This window comes from Miniopterus natalensis, chromosome 4 (assembly GCF_054644295.1).
Source record: "Miniopterus natalensis isolate mMinNat1 chromosome 4, mMinNat1.hap1, whole genome shotgun sequence".
NCBI classification, from domain to species: Eukaryota; Metazoa; Chordata; class Mammalia; order Chiroptera; family Miniopteridae; genus Miniopterus; species Miniopterus natalensis.
Window position 1 is genome coordinate 65,964,970 of NC_142084.1, and position 19,218 is coordinate 65,984,187.

Here is a 19,218-nt window from a genome sequence, read left to right on the forward strand (position 1 = left end):
ACCAGCACATCCCTGTGCCTGTGTCTTTGAGTGTAACTTCGTGTGACCAGCTGAGGTGCAGCCACAGCCTGTGGGTGGTACTTGAGGGTGACTGTGACTGTGGGTGGGGCAGAGCTCTCCACATGGATGACTCCAGATGATAAATTCCACCCACCTCTGCCCACACCTGTGAGAATGGAGAAGGTGATGCTTCCTGTTCCCAGTCAAGTCCCTGGACCCCCAAGTCCTACTGTCCTCAGAATCAGATCATAAATAACCACCCCACCCTACATCCTGAATATCAGGCAGATCAGCTTTACCCTGTTTGGAGGCCTCCAGATCCCAAGTCTCTGGGTCTTTGTCTCCAACATTGTCTGTGGCAGGGTCTGCAATTCAGTTTCTTTCAGTCCTCTCCAGAGATGCCCGCTGAGTCTCCAACCTCTAGGGGTGGCTGAGTTTTTGGCCGCTGGTGGTGCCTGCTGACTCCCCAACTGCTGAGTTTTGAGATCCCTGGGATACCCTCCAAGGTCCCCGCTTGTTGGATTTTCTGTCTCCTGAGGCACCTCTGCAGTCAGACCCCCAATCAATCCATCGCCACTCCTTCCTTCACACCATGAAAGCCCCGAAGTAGGACCGGGTGCCATCACGAAGCCGGATCAGGTGCTGCTCTGGCACACGGACGACCACCTCCTCCCCAGCATCCAGGTGCACCACCCCACCCAGGAAGCTGCTGTCCCACCAGACACGGGAGCTGGTCCCTTGCCCACAGGGCGACCGCCGGCTGACCAGCAGCTCCAGCTCCTCAGGATAGCGAGGCGTGCGCTTGTAGAGGCCGTGGGTGATGGGCAGGCCTCCGGTCAGCCCCTGCGGGCAGCCCAGGCCACCCAGCTGCACCTTGGAGTAGATGTAATAGTAGCCGGCTCGGGCGATGACCAGGGCACCGTCGCGGTAGCCGAGATTCCTCAGGAAGGCCAGGCCCAGCTTCGTCTCCCACAGCAGTGGGCCCCCTTTGCCCATCAAGCTGGAGTTGGCCCCTGGGGAGGGACACAAAGGGGACTTCAGCACATGCCCCAAAGTTGCTGTGTGAACACAGGCCAGTCACCACCCCTCTCTGAGCCTCCACCTCTATGCTAGGCTGTTTGAGAACTTTATACGCATTAATTTCACCGTATCCTCCCTTGCAGATCGGGAACCAAGGCACAGAAAAGTGAAGTCACCTGCTTCTTACACATCGTAACTCATCTTGTTGCCCCTTGCAGGTGGGAAAACTGAGGCACGGAGCAATTAAGTGATTAGGTGAAAGCACCAAGACTTGTAGTGGCAGCCCCGGCCGGTGTGGCTCTGCGGTTAGAGCGTCAGCCCATGCACGAGGGGTCACCGGTTCGATTCCCAGGTGCAGGTTCCATCCCCAGCTCCAGCTGGGGCACATATGGGAGGCAACCAATCAGTGTGTCTCTCACATCTCTCTCTCTCTCTCTGCCCCTCCCTCCCCAATGGGAAAAAATATCCTCAAATGAGGATTAACAAAAAACCCCAAAACTTGTAGTGGCAGAATCCAGAACGAAGGCAGAACCCACCCTGGCCTAGCAGCCTTATAACCTCTGAGTGCCTCAGTTTCCTTCTCAATAAAATGGATATATGGATAGTAAAAATGGAGATATGGATAGTACCTGTTTAGGAATTAATGAATTAATATGTATAAAGTGTATTATGGTGCATGACACATAGCCCTGCTTACAGCTTTATTCAATGAATAAAATTAGAAACACATGGACCCAGGCAGTGCCTCTGCTCTGGGCAACTCTGTGAATAAATACTCTGACATCTTGTGTGTCTGTCTGGTCTCCCTAGGACATGCTGATCCCCACCCAGTGCCAGGACCTAGGGTTCTCCTCACCTGTCAGATGTGCTGCTGGGTTGGCCTGGTGGGACCTCCGCTCTGGAGAGAGAGTCAGAGGTCAGAGGCTAAGGCAGTGCTGGGGGGGGGTTGTTGGATAAGGGCCATCCTCCTAGAGGTCATCAAGTCCACCTCCTGGTGTCAACCCCACCCTTTCCGGAGTGACCCAAACTTCTGCTTCTCAGGCTTGGGGGAAGGGTACCTGTGGGACTTTGGGTCCGTTGTGCAAATCCCTTTGGGCAATGGGGGTGGGGGAGGCGTGGGAACCATCCCAAGCCCCTCCCTGGGGACTGGGACCCTGACTCACCTTGAATTAGCTGCTCCCAGGATCCTGCATCTCCCTCCTGAAAATGAAGAGAAGTCCAGAGTGAGGACCTGTGGGGCCCATGCCCTGGCATCACTCAGACTCACATGCAGACCATGGGTTCAACATCACCCTCAGATACACACCCAGGGCCACGTGCACAGCCCCCACAGTAACCTTGTAACCACATGGTGCCTCAGTTTTTCCCTCTGTAAATGAAGAGTGCCTGCTTAGGATTCAATGAATTCATATGTGTAAAGCATATCACAGTGCTTGGCACTCAATAAAGGTTTATCCAAGAAATAATTTCAAGATACATAGACATGTGGACATAAAGGCCAACATGTGTATATGGACACTGGACGCTTAGGTGACACTGACAAGAGACACATGGATGCAGATACATGGATGCATGGTTTATGGATCCAGGTGGGTCTGTGACACACAGAGACCCAGAAGCAAAGACAACGTCAACCCAAGGGCTGTGGACAGGCGAGTGTGTGGATATGTGGGGGTGTGTACACAGGAAAGCGCAGTTCACATGGGCACATGGACATGCATATGTGGCCACCAGATCCAGACACAAAAGAAATGACCTGGAGACACAGGACACGAAGTCTTAACCGCATGGTCTTGACATGGGACACACAGACCCACAGCCATGGCCAGCAGACAGACAGTCACTTCCACAGCCAACTGGAAACTGATGCAGAGAGATGCTCAGCGATTTGGACAAAGTGGATTAGTGGCAATACCAATAATAGTGATCAGGGACAGCTAATAATAATTCACAATGTCAGAAGGTTGCCTCCAGGGGCTGCAGACCACAAAGCTGTTTTATAAACATTAAACTTGCTAAGAGACTAGATCTTAATTAGAAGAAATGATAATTAAGTGACACCATAGAGATGTTAGCTAATGCTACAAAAGCAATCATATTATAATATAAATCTATCAAATCAATACATTGTACACTTTAAACTTCCACAATGTTGTATGTCAGTCATATCTTAATTTTATTTTTTAAAAATATGTTTTTATTGATTTAGAGAGAGGGAAGGGAGAGGGAGAGAGAAAAACATCAATCCACCGCACTCCACCAGTGTATCGAGCCTGAAACCTGGACATGTGCTCTGACTGGGAATCGAACCCGCAAACTTTCGGTGCACTGGCCGATGCTCAATCAACTGGGCCACACTGGCCACAGCAGTTATATCTTAATTTTAAAAACACGAATGTTGGTTTTCATTGGTTGGACACTTGCTATCTGCCAGCCACCACGGGCACAACATACACAATATCATATTTTATTCCCTGTGAGGTGGGAATGCCCATTTTACAGATGAAGAAATTGAGGTTCAGGGAGGTGAACGAACTTGCCCCAGTCTGCTCTCAGTCTGTTCCCCACCCTGCACACCCATGCACAGGGACACAGGAGACCTGCCTGCCTCCAGCCCCCAAGCCCCACTCACCGGCAATGGCAACGAGGTGACCATCTGCCCCAGGCGCCAGTGCAGCTGCAGCAGGAACCAGCCCTGCACGGCCAGCCCGGCCACCAGCAGCAGCAGCAGGACGCCCAGGCCCAGCCTGGCAGCACTGCAGGGCTGTTTCCCGGGGTTGCGCTCCAGCCTCCTGAATGGGATGTCCGTCTGTCCATCCACCACGAACACCGACGGCCGCACCACTGTCTCCTCCATGCCTGCTTGAATGAGGCCCCAGGCACCCAGGCTAGGCTTGTGCGACTGGGCCCTGTGGGCTGGGAGGAAAACCACAATTGCCCAACACTCCTGGGCTTCGCACGCAGACAGGCACCCGTGGGTCCCGGGGCTGCCTTTAGAGCTGGTGTTGGGCTCCTCCCCTTTCCCCCTCGCCCTCCTCTCCTTCCTGTGCCCCCACCCCCCTGGCTCCATCTCACTCTCGCTCATACGGTCTCTCACACTTTCCAGAGGCCGCTGAAGATGTGACTCTGGTGGGGATTGGGGAACCGAGGTCCCAGCTCTCCCTTTTGGCTGCTTAATTCACTCGGTTGCCAAATATTAATTGAGCATCTCCTGTGTGCCAGGCACTGTTCTAGGTGTGGGGGCACAGGCATGAACCAGAGAGACAAAAGTCCCTGGTCCTACACAGCTCCTATTCTAGTCAGGTGAGAAAGACAATGAGCCCAATAAATAAGAAAATAATATATAGTGTTTTAGACCATGATAAGAGTAATGGAAAATACAAGAGTGGTTTGTGTGTGTGCATATGTGGATGGGTGTGTATATGCTTGTGTGCACATGCATATTGTGTGCGGCTGTGTACTGTGTGCATGCATGTGTGCATGTGTATGTGCATGTGTGTGTTTTAAGTTTTAATTGGAACTCAAAGTCATGGGGTGGGACTACTGTCCATACAGTTAAATAAGCCCAGGGCCTGGGAGTCATTCTGGACCCTCTGTTTACCTTGTCCCCCACATCCCACCTTTCAGCAAGCTCTGATGATTATTTCCCCAAACCAGGTCTCCAATTCAGCCACCTGTTTCCATCCCCACTGCTACTATTACCAGCTAGACGACAACGACAACGATGAAGACATTCTTGTCTTCTTGAAGGCAAGATTTCAGTCAGGAGACAAAAATGCAGCAAAGCAAGCAAAAACTATTGGCCGCAGCGAAAGTGTCCTCAGGACAGTGGAACAAGGAAGGACTTAGCATAGGAGTCAGAGAAAAGGGGGCCTTGGGGACGGGTTCGGGGGTTAGCGTGGGAAGAGCTGCTGCTGCCCATCGCTCCCCTGGTTGCAAACCTCCTTGGGTCCCTTAGAGTTTAGGGGATTTGTGCCCGTGGGGATGGAGAGATGGAGGGGGAAGGTGAGAGCGTGCTGCCCGGGAGAGTGCACACTGGGTCCTTTGTGTTGAGGGTATTTTTCTTTCTCTCGAAGGCCAGGCAGGAAGCTTAGGGGAGGTCTCAGGGGAGACTTTTAGCAGAATATTCATTAGTTTTCCAGGTGTGCTCGTTCAGGGTCATGGTCTCCACTGGTGGTACAGAGGCCATTAGTCAGCAGCTGGTCCTGAGGCAGCCACGGCATCACTTCTCTGGTTCTGCTGCTTTTCTGGGCCTGCAGCTGAAATACCACTGAGGCCTAGATGTTATCTTCAGGGAGAAAAAGTTGGAGGGTCTAAACTGCATGACTAACAATATCTCTCAGACATCACATTCCACTAAAAGTCTTAGTTAATAAAACCACAATTGGTGACTGGTCTTATTGAATTCATGCGAAGAAACATATTACCATGGCTCACTCATTAAAGATTGGCAAATTCTGGAGGAATCAGGTAGGGAGAAAAAGATATAATTTACCAAATTGTCTTAAAAAATAAGTCTCCTTATATCTAGAAAGAAAGAGGAAAATCCTTGTCCTTTTAACAAAGTAGGAAAGAACAAAACTAGTTCTGTACTAGTTTCCTTTTTACCTTTAAATTCATTTATTTAATTTTCATCGTTCATCTTACCTATATAATCTCTTTTCAATATTTCTCTTCATAAACCTTCTACAACTTTCACAAACCTTCTACCCATTCAGAAATAACCGGCTTTAGAACAACAGACTTCCTTTTCCTTCAAAAAATATCTCTATACCTTATAATTTCTATCACGAAATCATGCAATTTCTTTCAATATTTAACAGCTGAAATAAGTTAATTTGATCTGCTCTAATGGCTAAGGTGTTGTTTTCCCCTTTCAATAAGGATTATCTCCCAGAAACTTGATAAGATTTGCTGGGCTTTGAGTTGTTTCTGGAGCCATACCTCTGGCCTCCGTAAAGGCTTCATTTGTAAAACAAGGACAGTGGTTTTCCATACCTCAAGAAATGGGTCGCTACCCAATGTTGTCAAAAGACAACATTCACCCATTTTTGGGCCCTGGCCAGTGAGGTGTGGGTTCAGTCCCTGGTCCAGGCATGTGTGGGAGGCAAATACTCTCTTCTCTCCCTCTCCCTCTCTCTCTCAAATCAATACAAATAATTAAAAAAAACACATTCATCCATTTTTGGAATGTTCCTTTTCCACCCCCCACTCCCCCCAGGCTCTGTAGCAAGTACAGAGCGATCTAGTACAGGCTGTGTATAGGTTAGGGTCATCCCTGAGAGCCAGAAAGACTTGGGTATACAGGAACTTCGTCCATTTCACAAACCTTCTAGCGAAACAGGTCTAGCTGCAAATCTTACAAAGGCCTGGGTTGTCCCTTAAGGCCACAGAGGCTTGGACGCATGGGACTTCAGTCCATTCGCCCTGGCAACAGCAGAAACAATCTAGCCGGAGAATGGTGCTATAATTAAGGCTTCCATTCTCCGGCCAGGCCTCCTGGTTCCCCATTTGTATTAGGGCTGTGCGGTATTGCAAAAGAAAACGAATCTTTTTCTTTAGGGTTTGGGGAATCAAATTTTAACCAGTTCTTGAGGATGTATTCTAGGGGTGAGTCCTGAGGAAGGGAGGGTTGGTTTCCCATCTGGAAGAGAATAGAGGAGAGTAGGGGAGAAACAGGCATCTCTGTCCCCCCCCACACACACCTATCGTGGGCTCGAAAGAGAGTGTCCCCTGCATTGTGCCCAGGTTTCCGGACTCAGCTCACCTAACCGTGTAACCTGCCCCTGGTCTCATGCTAGAGCCTGTCCATCCCTACACTCACCAATGGATCTCCTTCCTCTCCGGCCCCTTGTTGCTGGGGTTTGGGGGCACACACTCGTCGTGAGCCACTGAGCTCACCAGTGCATCTCGCGTCCTTCCCATTCCTTGTGAGATTCCAGCAAAGCACATTTGAAAGAAGCTTTATCATCAATTGCCATTCCTGTTGTGTTTATGCAGTTAATCAGGCCAAATGGAAACGACTTAATACAGTAAATAAATTGGTCTTAATTTGGCTCCTTGATAAAAGGGCCAATTTATTTACTGTATTAAGGATGATTTTAGGGGGAAAATTATATTTCAATAGACTCCATAATACACAGTTGTGGATATTAGGCTTTAGTTCAGTTAAAAGCTCTATTTTTCACCTATGAATTAACTGGATCCTAAATTTTTCTAATTTTCTCAAACATTTGACTACAACTCTCCAAACTAATGTTTTGTTTTTCTCCCACTCTTTGACTTGGAATTGGTGAGAACTAAAACTTTTTTATTCTATTGGCCCATTCACCCTAATTCTTGACCCCATAATACTGAGGTTCGTAGCACAGTTTGTTTCCGCCAGGTTACAGGCACTGCTCTCGCTCAGGCAATACTGCCCCTAGGCACCATCACCACCTCCTTCCGCGCCCAGGCCTCACCGCCCCTCTGACCGGGAGCAAGGGCCCCTTGGCTCCGAAGGAAAGTCACCCCTTTTCAGCAGGAAGCAGCTACGGAAGATACCCTGTGCTGCATTTCTCTGAGAGGATCCCGAGCCAGCAGCCCCGAGCGGGGAATGTAACAGGCAGCTGGCCGGCCAGGAGCAGAGCAAGAACAGTGGGCAGAGAGCCCCAGGTGCCTCGCAATGGGCAGCACTGGGAAAACAAGGACCTTGACCCCCAGCATATTGCTCACCGTGCAGTTTAGGCCCCTTGGCCTTTCCTCCCTAAAGATAACATCTCGGCCTCAGCTGTGTTTCAGCTCCAGGCCCAGAAAAGCAACAAAACCAGACAAGTGATGCTTTGGCTGCCTCAGGACCAGCTGCATTGACTAATGACCCCCTGCCCTGGCGCCAACTAATGAGTGGAGACCACAACCCTGAAAGGACAGAGCTGGAAAGCTGGCGAAACCCTCCCCTAAGACCCCCCTTAAGATTCCTGCCTGCAAGACAGAGACAAATACCCTCAACACGAAGCACCCAGCATGCAACTCTCCTTCTGGGCAGCACTTCTCCTTCCTCTCCTCTTTCCCCCACAGGCATGCATCTCCCCTAAACTCTAAGGCACCCCACAAGACTTGCAACCAGGGGAGCAACGGGCAGTGGCAGCCTGTCCCAGGCTAACCCCTGAACCTGTCTCCAAGGCCCCCTTTTCTCTGACTTCCCGGTGAGCCAGAGCACCCAGCCTGGGCTCTCCTCCTGCTTCTCCTATGCTAAGGCCTCCCTTGTTCCACTGTCCTGAGTACGCTTTTGCTGCAGCCAGTAAATTCTTGCCTGCTTTGCTGCATTTGTCTCTTGATGAAATATTTCCTTCAAGAAGACAATAACTGAAGTCTCATTGTCTCATTGATAACACTACCACCCTAGCTAAGAGCTATGGACTGAATGTTTGTGTCCCTCAAAACTCATATGTTGAAGCCTTAATCTCTAGTGTGATGGTATTTGGAAGTGGAACTTTTGGCAGATTATTAGGTCATGAGGGTGAAACCCTAGTGGCGGGATTAGTGCCCTTATAAGATGACACATGAGAGATTCTCTCCCACGTGAGGACACAGCGAGCAAGTGGCCATCTGCAAGCCAGGAAGAGAGATCTCTCCAGAACCCCACCAAGCTGGCACCCTCGTCTTGGCTTCCAGCTCCCAGAACTCTGAGAGAGAAATGTCTGTTGTTTAAACCATTCAGCCTAGGGTGTCTTGTTATAGCAGCCCAAATGGACTAACACATTAAGGCACACATCATTTCTTGCTTGGACTGTTGCAGTAGCTGGACATCCTGCTTTACCTCTTGCCACTTATAATTCATTCTCTATCCTCTAACTAGTGTGACCTTGTTTATTTAGTAATTTATTTGTTTATATTTTATTTAGGTGAAATTCGTATCTCATAAAACTAACCATCTCAAAGTGAGCTGCTCAGTGGCGTTTGATATTTTTACAATGTTGTGCAACTCTATCTAGTTCCAAAACATTTTCAATGTCCCCCAAAGAAACCCATAGCCATTAAGCAGTCACTTCCCATTCCCCAATCTTCCAGCCCCTGGCCACCACTAGTCTGTGTTCTTGCTCTACCAAATTACCTGTTCTGAATGTTCCATAAAAATTGAAACACACAATGTGTGGTCTTTTGTGTCTGGCTTCTTTCACTGAGTATAATGTTTTTAAGGTTCATCCACATCACAGTAAGTGTCAGTGCTTCACTCCTTTATTATGGCTGAATAGCATTCCACTGTGTGGACGGACCACATTTTGTGTATCTATGCATCTGTTGATGTGTATTAAGTTGTTTCCACCTCTTGGTTACTGTGAATCATGCTGCTGTGAGCCTGCATGTGCATATTTTTTTCTGGATACCAGGTTTCAATTCTTTGGGGTACATAACTAGAATTGAAATAGTTTGCATTAGCTTTTTAAACACTTAAGGCAACTCTCATCTCTCCCCTATTTAAAACCTTCCAATGGCCTCCCATTGAGCTTATTAACAAATTATGGCCCATGGGCCAAATCCGGCAGACCTTCTGCTTCTCTACAGCCACAGGAGCAGCTCTCAGGGGTGGCACTTTAGTGAGCTGAAGAGATAGGGCTGGGTGTCCTCCTCAGTCCTCTAATCTCCGCTCTGTCTCCTTGACTAGCAGTCAAAACCTGACTGCTGTCCACGCTCTGTGCTGGTCACTCTGGCCACCACCTATGTGTTGGAATGTCTTCTGTTGGTGACTGTGAGGCACCGAGTGGATGAATCTCATTCTGGAGGTGGGTGACTCAACATGTCACCTTGCCTCTGGCCAGCTAATCTAGATGAGACAGCTGGGTCCTGGGAGAGACAGGCTGGCTGAGATCTGGAGCAGAGATAGAAACTGGCCTTGGGGGTCTCTCCTCACCTCCCCCACCTACTTGGACTGCCAAGCCTCAGCCTGGTCACTCTTCATCCAGAGAATGTCTCCAGCAGGGGGGCTCACATCGTGCCCCCCAGCCCAGTGGCCCATCCCAAGCAAATAGGGCATGGCAGGGTGGAAGTACCTTCATAATGTCTTTGGTTTTATCTCTCACCCCTCAAAGCCTAAAATATTTACTATCTTGCCCTTTAGAGAAAAAGCTCGCCATCCCCTGAGCTTAGAATAGATACTAAGTGATTGCCACTATCTTGAAGCCCTTGTATCCTTGCTCATCTTGCAACAGGTATCTCAGAGCCTTTGCATTTACTGTTCCCTCTGCCTGGAACAGTCTTCCCCACATCCTCTTTGTCATCTATGTCTTGACTCAAGAACCCCGTCTTTCCTGACCACCTGTATTAGGCAGGGATTTCCAGAGAAACAGAACCAATAATATATCTACATCTATACATCTGTATCTATATCTAATTTATATCTATAGCTATATCTAGAACTAATCTATATCTATATTTAATCTATATCATCTATCTATTTGCATATGGAGAGACAGAGAGACAGACTTATTTTAAGGAGTTGGCTCATGTAATTGTGTGGCTTGGCAAGTCCGAAATCCACTGGAGAAGCCAGTGGGCTGGAGATTCAGTTGAGCTGGTGTTGCAGCCTGTAGTCTGAAGGCTAGAAACTCAGGCAGAATTTCTACACTGCTGTTCTGAATTCCTTTTTCTGCAGGAAACCTGATTTATTTTTTCATCCCCTCAATTGATTGGATGAGGCCCACTCACATTATCAAAGGTAAATTGCTTTTAAAGTCAACTAACTATAGGTGTGAATCCCATTTTTAAAAATACTTTCACAGCTACATTTAGCTGGTGTTTTACCAAATGGCTGGTCTCCATCGCCCAGCTAAGTTCACACATGAAATGAACCATCCCTCCATCTAAATGACCTTTACTGGTGGCCCTATCACAGGCAGGCCTTCTCTCATTGCCCTGTTCTCCTTTCCTCACTGTCTGAAATCAACTCCATGCTGTCTTAGAATGTTCACAGCCTAGAACCACAGGTGCTCAAGCAAAACAAAAACCCATGTGTTAAAGAAATGAAGAAAATGGACCCCAGGGCAGGGGAAAGGGGAAATAAGCACGAAAAGAAATGGGAAGATGGGGGAGTGGCAAGCAGATGTCAGCTGGAACACCTAGTGAGTGATGAGGGTCTTTGAGTCTCCCTTTCACAGAAGTCTCTGGCAATCTGGGGCTGGAGGAAGCAGGGGTGGGCTGTGAATGTGTTTCCCCATAATCCTGGAAGTGGGAGGTGGAGGTTTCTAGGACCTGGGGCTGTTAGGGCAAGAGGGCTGTGCTGGGGTGACTTCCAGGCTGAAGGGCTTTTTCCATGATGACTGGATCCAGAGCCCTGAGCTTGGATCCCACCCTCAACAGTCTTCAAGGATCTAGAGGTTAGATGGGGCCTTTGGAGCCCCAGTTTCACTTTGCAACCAGTAGTTCCACCCAACCTGGTGGCTGTCATCCCATCCCCGCTACCCCACGCAGTTCTGGTGACGTTGTGACAGCCACAGCCCCTGCCCTCTCTCCTCCGCTGCTGACTCACGCCTTCCCCTCCTTCCCTCCGGCTGCACCACTGGAAATGTCGCTCTGCCCGCGCCACACCGCCCCCTCCTGGGCACAGCCGCCCCCGGGCCTGCAGAAGCACCGAGGAGCCTGCTCGGGCCCAGCTAGAAGCGGCGACCGGGAGGGTGGGGTGAGCCGAGAGGGCACAGGGGAAGGCAGGCCAGACAGCTAATGGAGAGAGGGAGCTGGGAAGGAGGCATATGCGGGTGACAGAGCGGGTGCGGGCGCAGGTGAGGAAGGAGGGGGGACTGTAGGGTTACCACGTGGAGGAAGACACCGGTAAGGACGCAGCAGAAGGCGCAGGCCAGAAGGCAGGTGACTGTGCAGGCGACAATATAGACAAAGGTGCTGGTAGGAAGACAGGAAGGGATCCGGGGAAGAAGGTAGGTAAAAATGCGGTGGGGCCCCCGATACACAGGTGAGAATGCAGGTGGAAAGACAGGGGAAAATAGAAGTAAAGGCACAGATAAGGTTGCAGAGGTGTGTGTGTGTGGGGGGGTGGCCCAGTGAGGACGCAAAAAATGCAGATGGATGTGGTCGAGGACGCAGGGAAGAGAGGAGGTAAAGAGCCAGGTGAGAATGTGGCAGAAATTCAGGGGAGGATGCAGCGAGGAGGCGAGTGAGCGAGTGGGTGGGGACTGGGGGGAGGCCGCGAGGGCGGAGGCACCGCGGGGACGCCGAGGACAGGCCGCGGAGCTGGGCAGGGTGGGGCTGAGATGCGGCGCCGCCGCCGGGGCCGTCCCGCCCCTTCCCTCCCGCAAAGACCTCCGCACTTTGGGAGCGCACGTGGAATACAACGAAAGCTTTACTCGTGGTGGGGACCGCGACGGGGGCTCAGTTGGGACAGCCAAACACGACCATGTTCTCTGTGAAGCTGGCCAGGTCCCGGCACAATGCCTGGTTCTCCTCGTCCTGGCATTCGTCCGCTTCGGGCCACAGCTCCACCCAGGTGTCCTTCCCGATGATGTACTTGATGCTGGGGAGGGGGGACGGGCAGGTCAGGGGGACGGGCAGGCGGGGGGGGGGGCACGCGCGTGTGCAGGGCGGCACTCACTTGGATTTTTCTCCCCACAGGTCCGAGGAGAGGCCCCATATGAGGTAGTATTTCTCCTCCTGCAACTTCAGGGCGTCTCTGCACTTGATGTGACTGATGAACGTGCGCTCCCCTCCAGGCAACACCTCATCGGTGCCTGGAGGGGGGAGAAGGGCGCTGAGCCCGGAGCAGGGAGGGGGAGGGAGGGGAGGCAGAGAGACCCAAGGCAGCGGGGGGCTGACCTGATTTGATGACCTGCTCGATGACCATGATGTACTCGTCAAAATCATCCGACAGCTCCTTCCTGTGCAGCTTGGTCTTGTACACTGGGGGGAGAGGGGAGGGCCAGCGTGGTCACGGGCAGGGTTGCCAGTGGGGCACCCTACCTGCAAGCGCACCTGGGCACGCGCTCCCCCAAGCAGACACGTGCAGGACTGCAGTGGGTCATGCAATAGTCCCTGCCTCCCAGGAACACGTGCAGCCACACAGGGTCAGACAGCCACCCTCACGGTCACAGTGACAGCTGCACACAGCTCCTCACATACACAGGGACAGCTGCTCCTGTCCGCTGTCACCCACAGCCATCTCACATGCAGCCACATACGGTCACCGTCACTCACAGGCACCATCTCTCACACAGTTACCTACAGTCGGGCACATGTACACAGGGACAGCTGCTCCTGTCCACTGTCACCATCTCACACAAGCACGGCTACCCACAACCACAATCTCACAGGCACACTCAACCACACTCACTCACAACCACCTTTTTTCACACTCTTGCACATACCGAGCCCAATCATAATCATGGTTCCCCACACAACTGTGGCCCCTAACACACACACACACACACCGCACACCAGTCACCCACAGCCATAGCCTGGAGCACAGCCACATGCAGCCATGGCCACATGCAGCCACGACCATGCCTGCCGTCACAGCCGCACACGCTATCGCTCACAGACAATGACATGCACATGTGCCTCCCCGCCCCCTCCTCACCATAGTCCACTCCCGGCTCGCAGGCCTTGTCCAGCCGGTCTTCCGGAGTGACCTTGTCCTCCATATGCTGCATGAAGCAGTTCTCTGCAGGTGGGTGGGCAGGGGACGTGATCTAAGCCCCACTTCTCACCCAGGGCCCACCACCCATGGGTGTGGCCAGCCCCAGGCCCATCCCTCTTGGTATCCACTGGACGTGGGCTTTGGGGACCCCTTGTGTCACCCCCAGTGGGCATGGCCCACCACTTCCTGGCTCCTGCGCACCCACCCTCAGCACAGCGGCACATTTCATTGTGGCAGAGTTTGCTCAGCATTCCGTCTTCCTTCTCCGGGTGGTAGAACCGGGTACAAGTCTCATCTGTGGGCAGAGGGGTGGGAGGTGTCAGAGAGCAGGGGCCTCCACCCAAGACCATGCCTGTGGGGCTCAGATTCCCAACTCCAGTCCTCAGACTAGGAGATGCTAGGTCCTGAACCCTGGGACCCCTACGCTCCCAACTCACCGAGCCCTGGGACTCCCAGATCCCCAACTCCCAGAGCCCTGCGACCCCCAACTCACAGATCCTCGGGACCCTCAGACACCAGGCCCTAGGTTGGCTGCTCACCCAGGTTGTAATAGGAGTACACCTTGACTGCCCCCGGCTGGATCAGCCCCACATTAAAGAACTGGTGAACTTTGAAGGATAGACAGTCCTCCAGTTGGTGTGAGATCTGGGAAAAGGAGGAGGGGAGTCAGGGAGGTGGCATGGGAGTGAGGCCAGCGAGGTGCTGGGGGCTGGAGCAGTGGCGGGGACCCGGGGGCGGGGGAGGGTTCTGGGTAGGGGGAAGTGGCCGAGATTCATGAGCAGTTCCACAAATCTATTGTCTTATTCTCCAAGGCTCATGGCTGGATTACACTTCTCAGCCTCCCTTTCCTTTTGGTGTGGCCAGGAAACTGAATTCTGGCCAACGGGTTGCTATCTGTGCCCATAAAAACACTCCATGGTTATCAATACTGCACTTATATTTGAAAGTGGCTAAGAGAGTAAATCTTAAAAGTGTTGAGATTTATCACATACATATTATAACTGTGAGATGGTAGATATGCTAACTAACCTGACTGTGGTCATCATTTTCCATGCACATATATCAAACCCTTACACTGTATACCTTAAACTGATACAATGTTACATGCCGATTTTATCTCAATAAAGCTGGAAAAAAATAAATGAGAAAGAAAGAAAAAAAGGAAGAAGGAAGACATGTATGTCTGTGTGATCGACATGTATATTTGGAGAAAACTGTTAACAATTAATGAATTTCGGTCAAGGGTATATGGAAATTTTTTATACTGTTCTACAATTTCTCTGTAAGGTTGAAATTATATAAAAAATTAAAAGTACAAAAATCAAGCCCTGGCCAGTGTTCTCAGTGGTTAGAGCATTGGACCCTGCACTGAAGGATCACAAGTTTGATTCGAGTCAAGGGCACGTACCTGGGTTGTGGGTACAACCCACAACCAGTTGGGGCGCATGCTGGAGGCAACCAGTTGATGTGTCTCTCTCACATCAATGTTTCTCTCTCTCCCCCTCCCTCCCTCCCTTCCATTTTCTCTGAAAAGCAATGAAAAATATCCTCAGGTGAGAATAAAATAAGTAAATAAAAAATAAAAGTACAGAAATTAAAATACAAAATTTTTTAAAAACCCATCTCATACACAATCAATCCTCTTTCCTTCTAGAAGGAATGGCTCAATCAGAGGACTCTAAGGCAAAGACCAAAAAGAGAGAAAAGGCCAGGCACATATGGGTGAAGATCCCAAGGGAAGCCCTACCTTGTTCAGGTAGATGATGAGGGTGTTCTTGTTGGAGAAGGCCTTGTTGTCCAACTCGAACTTAGAGATGTATCTGTCAGTGCCAGTGGTCAGCTGGAGAAGGAACAGGCTTGTGAAAACCCCTCTTGGATCTCCTTCCCTCCCTCAGCCTCTTCCAGACCCCAGGCTCCTTCCCACTGATCCCAGCCCAAGCCCAGGATTGTCACACCTGCTTGAGGTCGCCAATGTCAGGAGCAAAGCCAGTCATCATGGATATATCCAGGATGGACATAGTGGCATCCTGGTCTCCTAGGTACCTGGTTGGGGCAGGGAGAGAGGGGTTGAGTCCCAGGTGGGGTCAGCCCTAGGGGTCAGTGCTTGGACAAAGGGGTCTGATTAAGAACAAAGGCTTCTGGTTCCCACACAGCAGCACAGAGGATGTTAGATCTTAGGAAACACTCCCCCAAGGGGAGCAGAGGCAAGGCGTGTGAGGCCAAGGTGACTAACTGCTCAGCCTCTGAAGCCCAGCTACATGGGTTCAAATCCCAGCTCTATGTGGCATTTGATGAGTCACTTGACTTCTCTGCGCCTCAGTTCTTCTAGAAAATGAAGACAAGAGTACAGGCAGGACTCGCTTTGCATGATCCCATTATCATGGTCTAGTTCAGTAACACCAGTCCCACAGCAACATGGTTCTAATTCCAGTACCACAGTATGTTAGTCACGAGGAAGTGCCTAAAGGACAGATCTAGTTGCTAGCTCTTCAGTCCACCAGTCACTATGTAAATAAATATGCGTGGCGATCAATCACGTAATTTCTTTCAAAGTCTGTTGCTGATGGGTCACCGAGCACCGGTCATTCAGGTCACCTGTGTGACTGTGTTGCTTCTTTCTCTCCCAGGAAAACACCCATATGAGATTTTCCCCAAAGGGACCGTGGAAAGGTAATTGGCCAGCAAAGATGAAGCTGCCGCACAGAAATGAAGAGCGGTCACGCCGGGAGCGGAATTGCACCAGCACGCAGGGGGAGCCAGAGGAGAAAGCAGATCGTGGCTCCGTGGACCCGCTGCCCTCGGCCAGGCCATCAGGCCGCCGGAGGAACTTAGTGAAGGCAAGGGCACCAACGGCAGTGAAGAAAGTGCTTGTGACAAAAAAATGATGTCCCGGAGAAGTGACACTGGCAAAAAACTTCACAGTAAAGGAACTCTCAAGCACCCAGTGACATGGAAAGCTGAAAGGATTAAGTGTTGGAAGCTGAGCCAAACTTAGAAGGGAATGCGACACTTCATGGCATCGTAGAAAAGCTGCTTGCTCCTTGTCACAGGTGACACAGAGAAGGAAGGAGGCACTGTTCAAATGACAGGGCTTTGGATAAGTGCTTTACAAAGGAAACAAAGCCAGCTTTAATCTCGGTGCTCCAATGTTTTAAATTACAGTGCACTGAACAAACACTCGTCTTTGCTTTTCATTACTCTATACTTTTATAAGTGGCAGCAGGAGAGTTTTTGATGGTGGGATAAAAAAAAAAGTAAAATTCCTGGAACAACTGTAATCTCCCCTGCTGGTAATTAACATCGCTCGGCAGTCTCAGCTCCTGTGGTCACAGCGAGGCTGCCTGCTGTCTGCCTCCTGCAGGGTGCTCAGCGCAGCACGAGCCGGCAATATGCTCCCGGAAAGAATTTACTCCACAGGCATTATTTACAAGGAATCTTGCTAGAGACAGAGGGATGATTGAGACGAGCCCCAGTGACCCATCTCTTACTTGGTACAGATGTCGAGGAACATGGTATCCTTGGCGTCCTGAGGCTTTTTGACTAGAAACAGAAGACAGAAGGATGTGGGCTGGGCCCTGATTCAGGAGAGGGGCAGACACCAGAATGGCAGGGAGGGAAGGTGACAGTTAGGGTCTGGGTCCCTTTTACCTTCAGGGGCTGGTCGTATGTTAACCCTGAGGCTGAACTTTTTGCAGGGGGCACTGTCTTTGATCTTGGCATGGTACATTGTCACCACCTGAAGAGATGGGAGGAGAGACGAGATGTCAGCCTACTTGACTTGGGAAGGAGAGGGTCCCTCTGGGGTAGAGGGCTGAGAGAGGTTGGGGAGCCAAGCAGGTGTGGGTTCCGTTCCTTACCGACAAGGTGCCTTGTCCTTTCCCTTTAGCTGTTAATGAGAAATTCTCATTTTCCTTGGTCTGCAGGGAGTGGGGAGAGAGAAGAGAAGGTTGGGAGCCAAGCCTTCCCCTGGCTGCGATGGCCACCTGCCCTCCCTCTTGCCTCCTGCAGACTTTGACTGGCATGGAGGGTGACAGCAAGGATGGTTTGGCTGGGCAGTTGTACCGCTTCTGATCGCAGGAGGCTAGCGGATTCCCAGAGGATGCGGTGTGTGACCGCAGAGCTGCGGCTGGGCAGGTCAATGGACACATCCAGATTCAGTTCATTGTGGTCAGGAACGTCCCTCTGGTATTGGGCCAAGGCTTGGAACACCATGAAAGTGGCCTAGAACCCATGAGAAAGAAAGAGGGTGATCTGTGGGACCTAGAAAGCAGTTAGAACCCACTGGGGGACAAAGAGGCTCAGCTTAGAGCTGGGCCACTGAGACTATGGCCTAAAACTCATCAGAGAGGGTGAGAATAAGACTGGGAGTTGGTGAGTACTGAGGACACGTTCTAGAACTCTGTGAGTGAGAGAGGCACAGATAGGGCTTGGTGACACTAAGACTGTGACCTAGAACCGACCAGAGAGCATAAGGGTAAGATTGGGAGTCATTAGACACTGAGGACATCTCCTAGAATTCTCCAAGGGATAGAGGCTTACACCAGAGCTTGGAGACACTGAACATGTCTAGAATATACCAGAAAGTGTAGGCATAAGACTGAAGGTCTAGCAGCATTGAGAATGTGGTCTAGAACCATCAAGAGAAGAGAGTCTAAGACAAGGGTTTGGAGACACTGAGAATGTATCTAGAACCCACTTGTGGGGGAAAAAAAAGAAATTGGAGCCTGGGAACACTGAGCATACAATCTAGAATCCAAAAGTGACCCTGAGCCCTGGCTGGGTGCCTCAGGTGGAGCCTTTTCCCATGCAACAAAAGATTGTGGGTTTGAGTCCTGGTTGGGGCATCCAGAATTTAGTCTAGAATCCATACCTAGCCTGTGGGCTCAATCCCCAGTCAGGACGCATACAGGAGGCAACTACCTGATGTTTCTCTCTCACATCAATGTTTTTTATTTCTCTTTCTCTCTTCCTTCCTCTCTCTTTAAAATTAATAAACATATCCTTGGGTAGGGATTTTTTTTTTAAAAGTGACACTGAGAATGCCACCAGAGAGAAAGGGGATCAAACTGAAGCCTGAGGTTGCTAGACTTGAGGTTGCTGAAACCATGGTTTAGAACCGAGCATGGAAAGAGGCAGGCTTTTTCTAATAGTCTAGAAAACTGAGAACATGGTCTAGAACCCACAGTAAGATAAGGTAACACTGGGAGCTTAGTGGAACTGAGCACATGGTCTAGAACCTGCCAGAGGGAGAGATGGATTTAATGTTTCCCTATAACAATTGAGAATTGATCTAGAATCCACCAGTGAGACAGGATAAGATGGGGAGCCTGGTGGAACTAGGAACATGGTCCAGAACCCATCAGAGAGACGCTCACACCTGAACCTGGGCCCTGAGAACATGATCTGTACACCAGGAGGGAAAGGGAGGCTCAAAACACAGCTTGGGGCATCCAGAATTTAGTCTAGAATCCATAGACAGATTTGCAACTAAAACAAAATAAAAAAAATCCTGAGTTCTCAACTTCATTCCAATCAATTGCCTCCCTTGGTCTCAGCATCTTATCCGGGGGATGTGGAAC

At 50.5% G+C, this 19,218-nt stretch overlaps 2 protein-coding genes across 4 annotated transcripts in view; both read right to left on the reverse strand.

Annotated features, from left to right (window-relative positions):
- Positions 1-585: 585 nt before the first annotated feature.
- On the reverse strand, positions 586-3,877 carry TNFSF14 (TNF superfamily member 14). Of its 2 annotated transcripts, none has more exons than XM_016197991.2 (4): positions 3,755-3,877; positions 2,184-2,220; positions 1,877-1,918; positions 586-1,013 (listed from the first exon to the last, which is right to left on the reverse strand). In XM_016197991.2, exons 1-4 carry the CDS (start codon positions 3,875-3,877, stop codon positions 586-588), a joined length of 630 nt encoding a protein of 209 aa, XP_016053477.2. The 2 variants fall into 2 exon arrangements, with proteins under 2 accessions (XP_016053477.2, XP_016053476.2); XM_016197990.2 differs by having other exon boundaries at positions 3,653-3,877.
- An 8,501-nt stretch (positions 3,878-12,378) lies between these two features.
- C3 (complement C3) overlaps positions 12,379-19,218 on the reverse strand; it is a 30,601-nt gene continuing 23,761 nt past the window's right edge. The window contains exons 30-41 of one of the 2 annotated variants that reach the window (XM_016197992.2): positions 17,702-17,860; positions 17,497-17,556; positions 17,288-17,375; positions 17,128-17,179; positions 15,595-15,682; positions 15,387-15,479; positions 14,179-14,284; positions 13,845-13,934; positions 13,580-13,663; positions 12,820-12,903; positions 12,599-12,734; positions 12,379-12,520 (exon numbers count right to left, since the gene is read on the reverse strand). In XM_016197992.2, the coding sequence (XP_016053478.2) occupies positions 12,379-12,520; positions 12,599-12,734; positions 12,820-12,903; positions 13,580-13,663; positions 13,845-13,934; positions 14,179-14,284; positions 15,387-15,479; positions 15,595-15,682; positions 17,128-17,179; positions 17,288-17,375; positions 17,497-17,556; positions 17,702-17,860 (1,182 nt within the window). Of the gene's footprint in view, positions 12,521-12,598; positions 12,735-12,819; positions 12,904-13,579; positions 13,664-13,844; positions 13,935-14,178; positions 14,285-15,386; positions 15,480-15,594; positions 15,683-17,127; positions 17,180-17,263; positions 17,376-17,496; positions 17,557-17,701; positions 17,861-19,218 lie in introns of both variants that reach the window. The other variant, XM_087816010.1, reaches the window with a different exon arrangement.

Bases quoted from the DNA above. Each gene is read 5' to 3' on its own strand.
- TNFSF14 (XM_016197990.2), bottom strand. From the start codon at position 3,877: ATGGAGGAGACAGTGGTGCGGCCGTCGGTGTTCGTGGTGGATGGACAG. The intron at 2,221-3,652 runs GTGAGTGGGGCT...CTTCATTTTCAG, and splicing joins TCACCTCGTTGCCATTGCCG to GAGGGAGATGCAGGATCCTG. The intron at 1,919-2,183 runs GTGAGTCAGGGT...CTCTCTCTCCAG, and splicing joins CTGGGAGCAGCTAATTCAAG to AGCGGAGGTCCCACCAGGCC.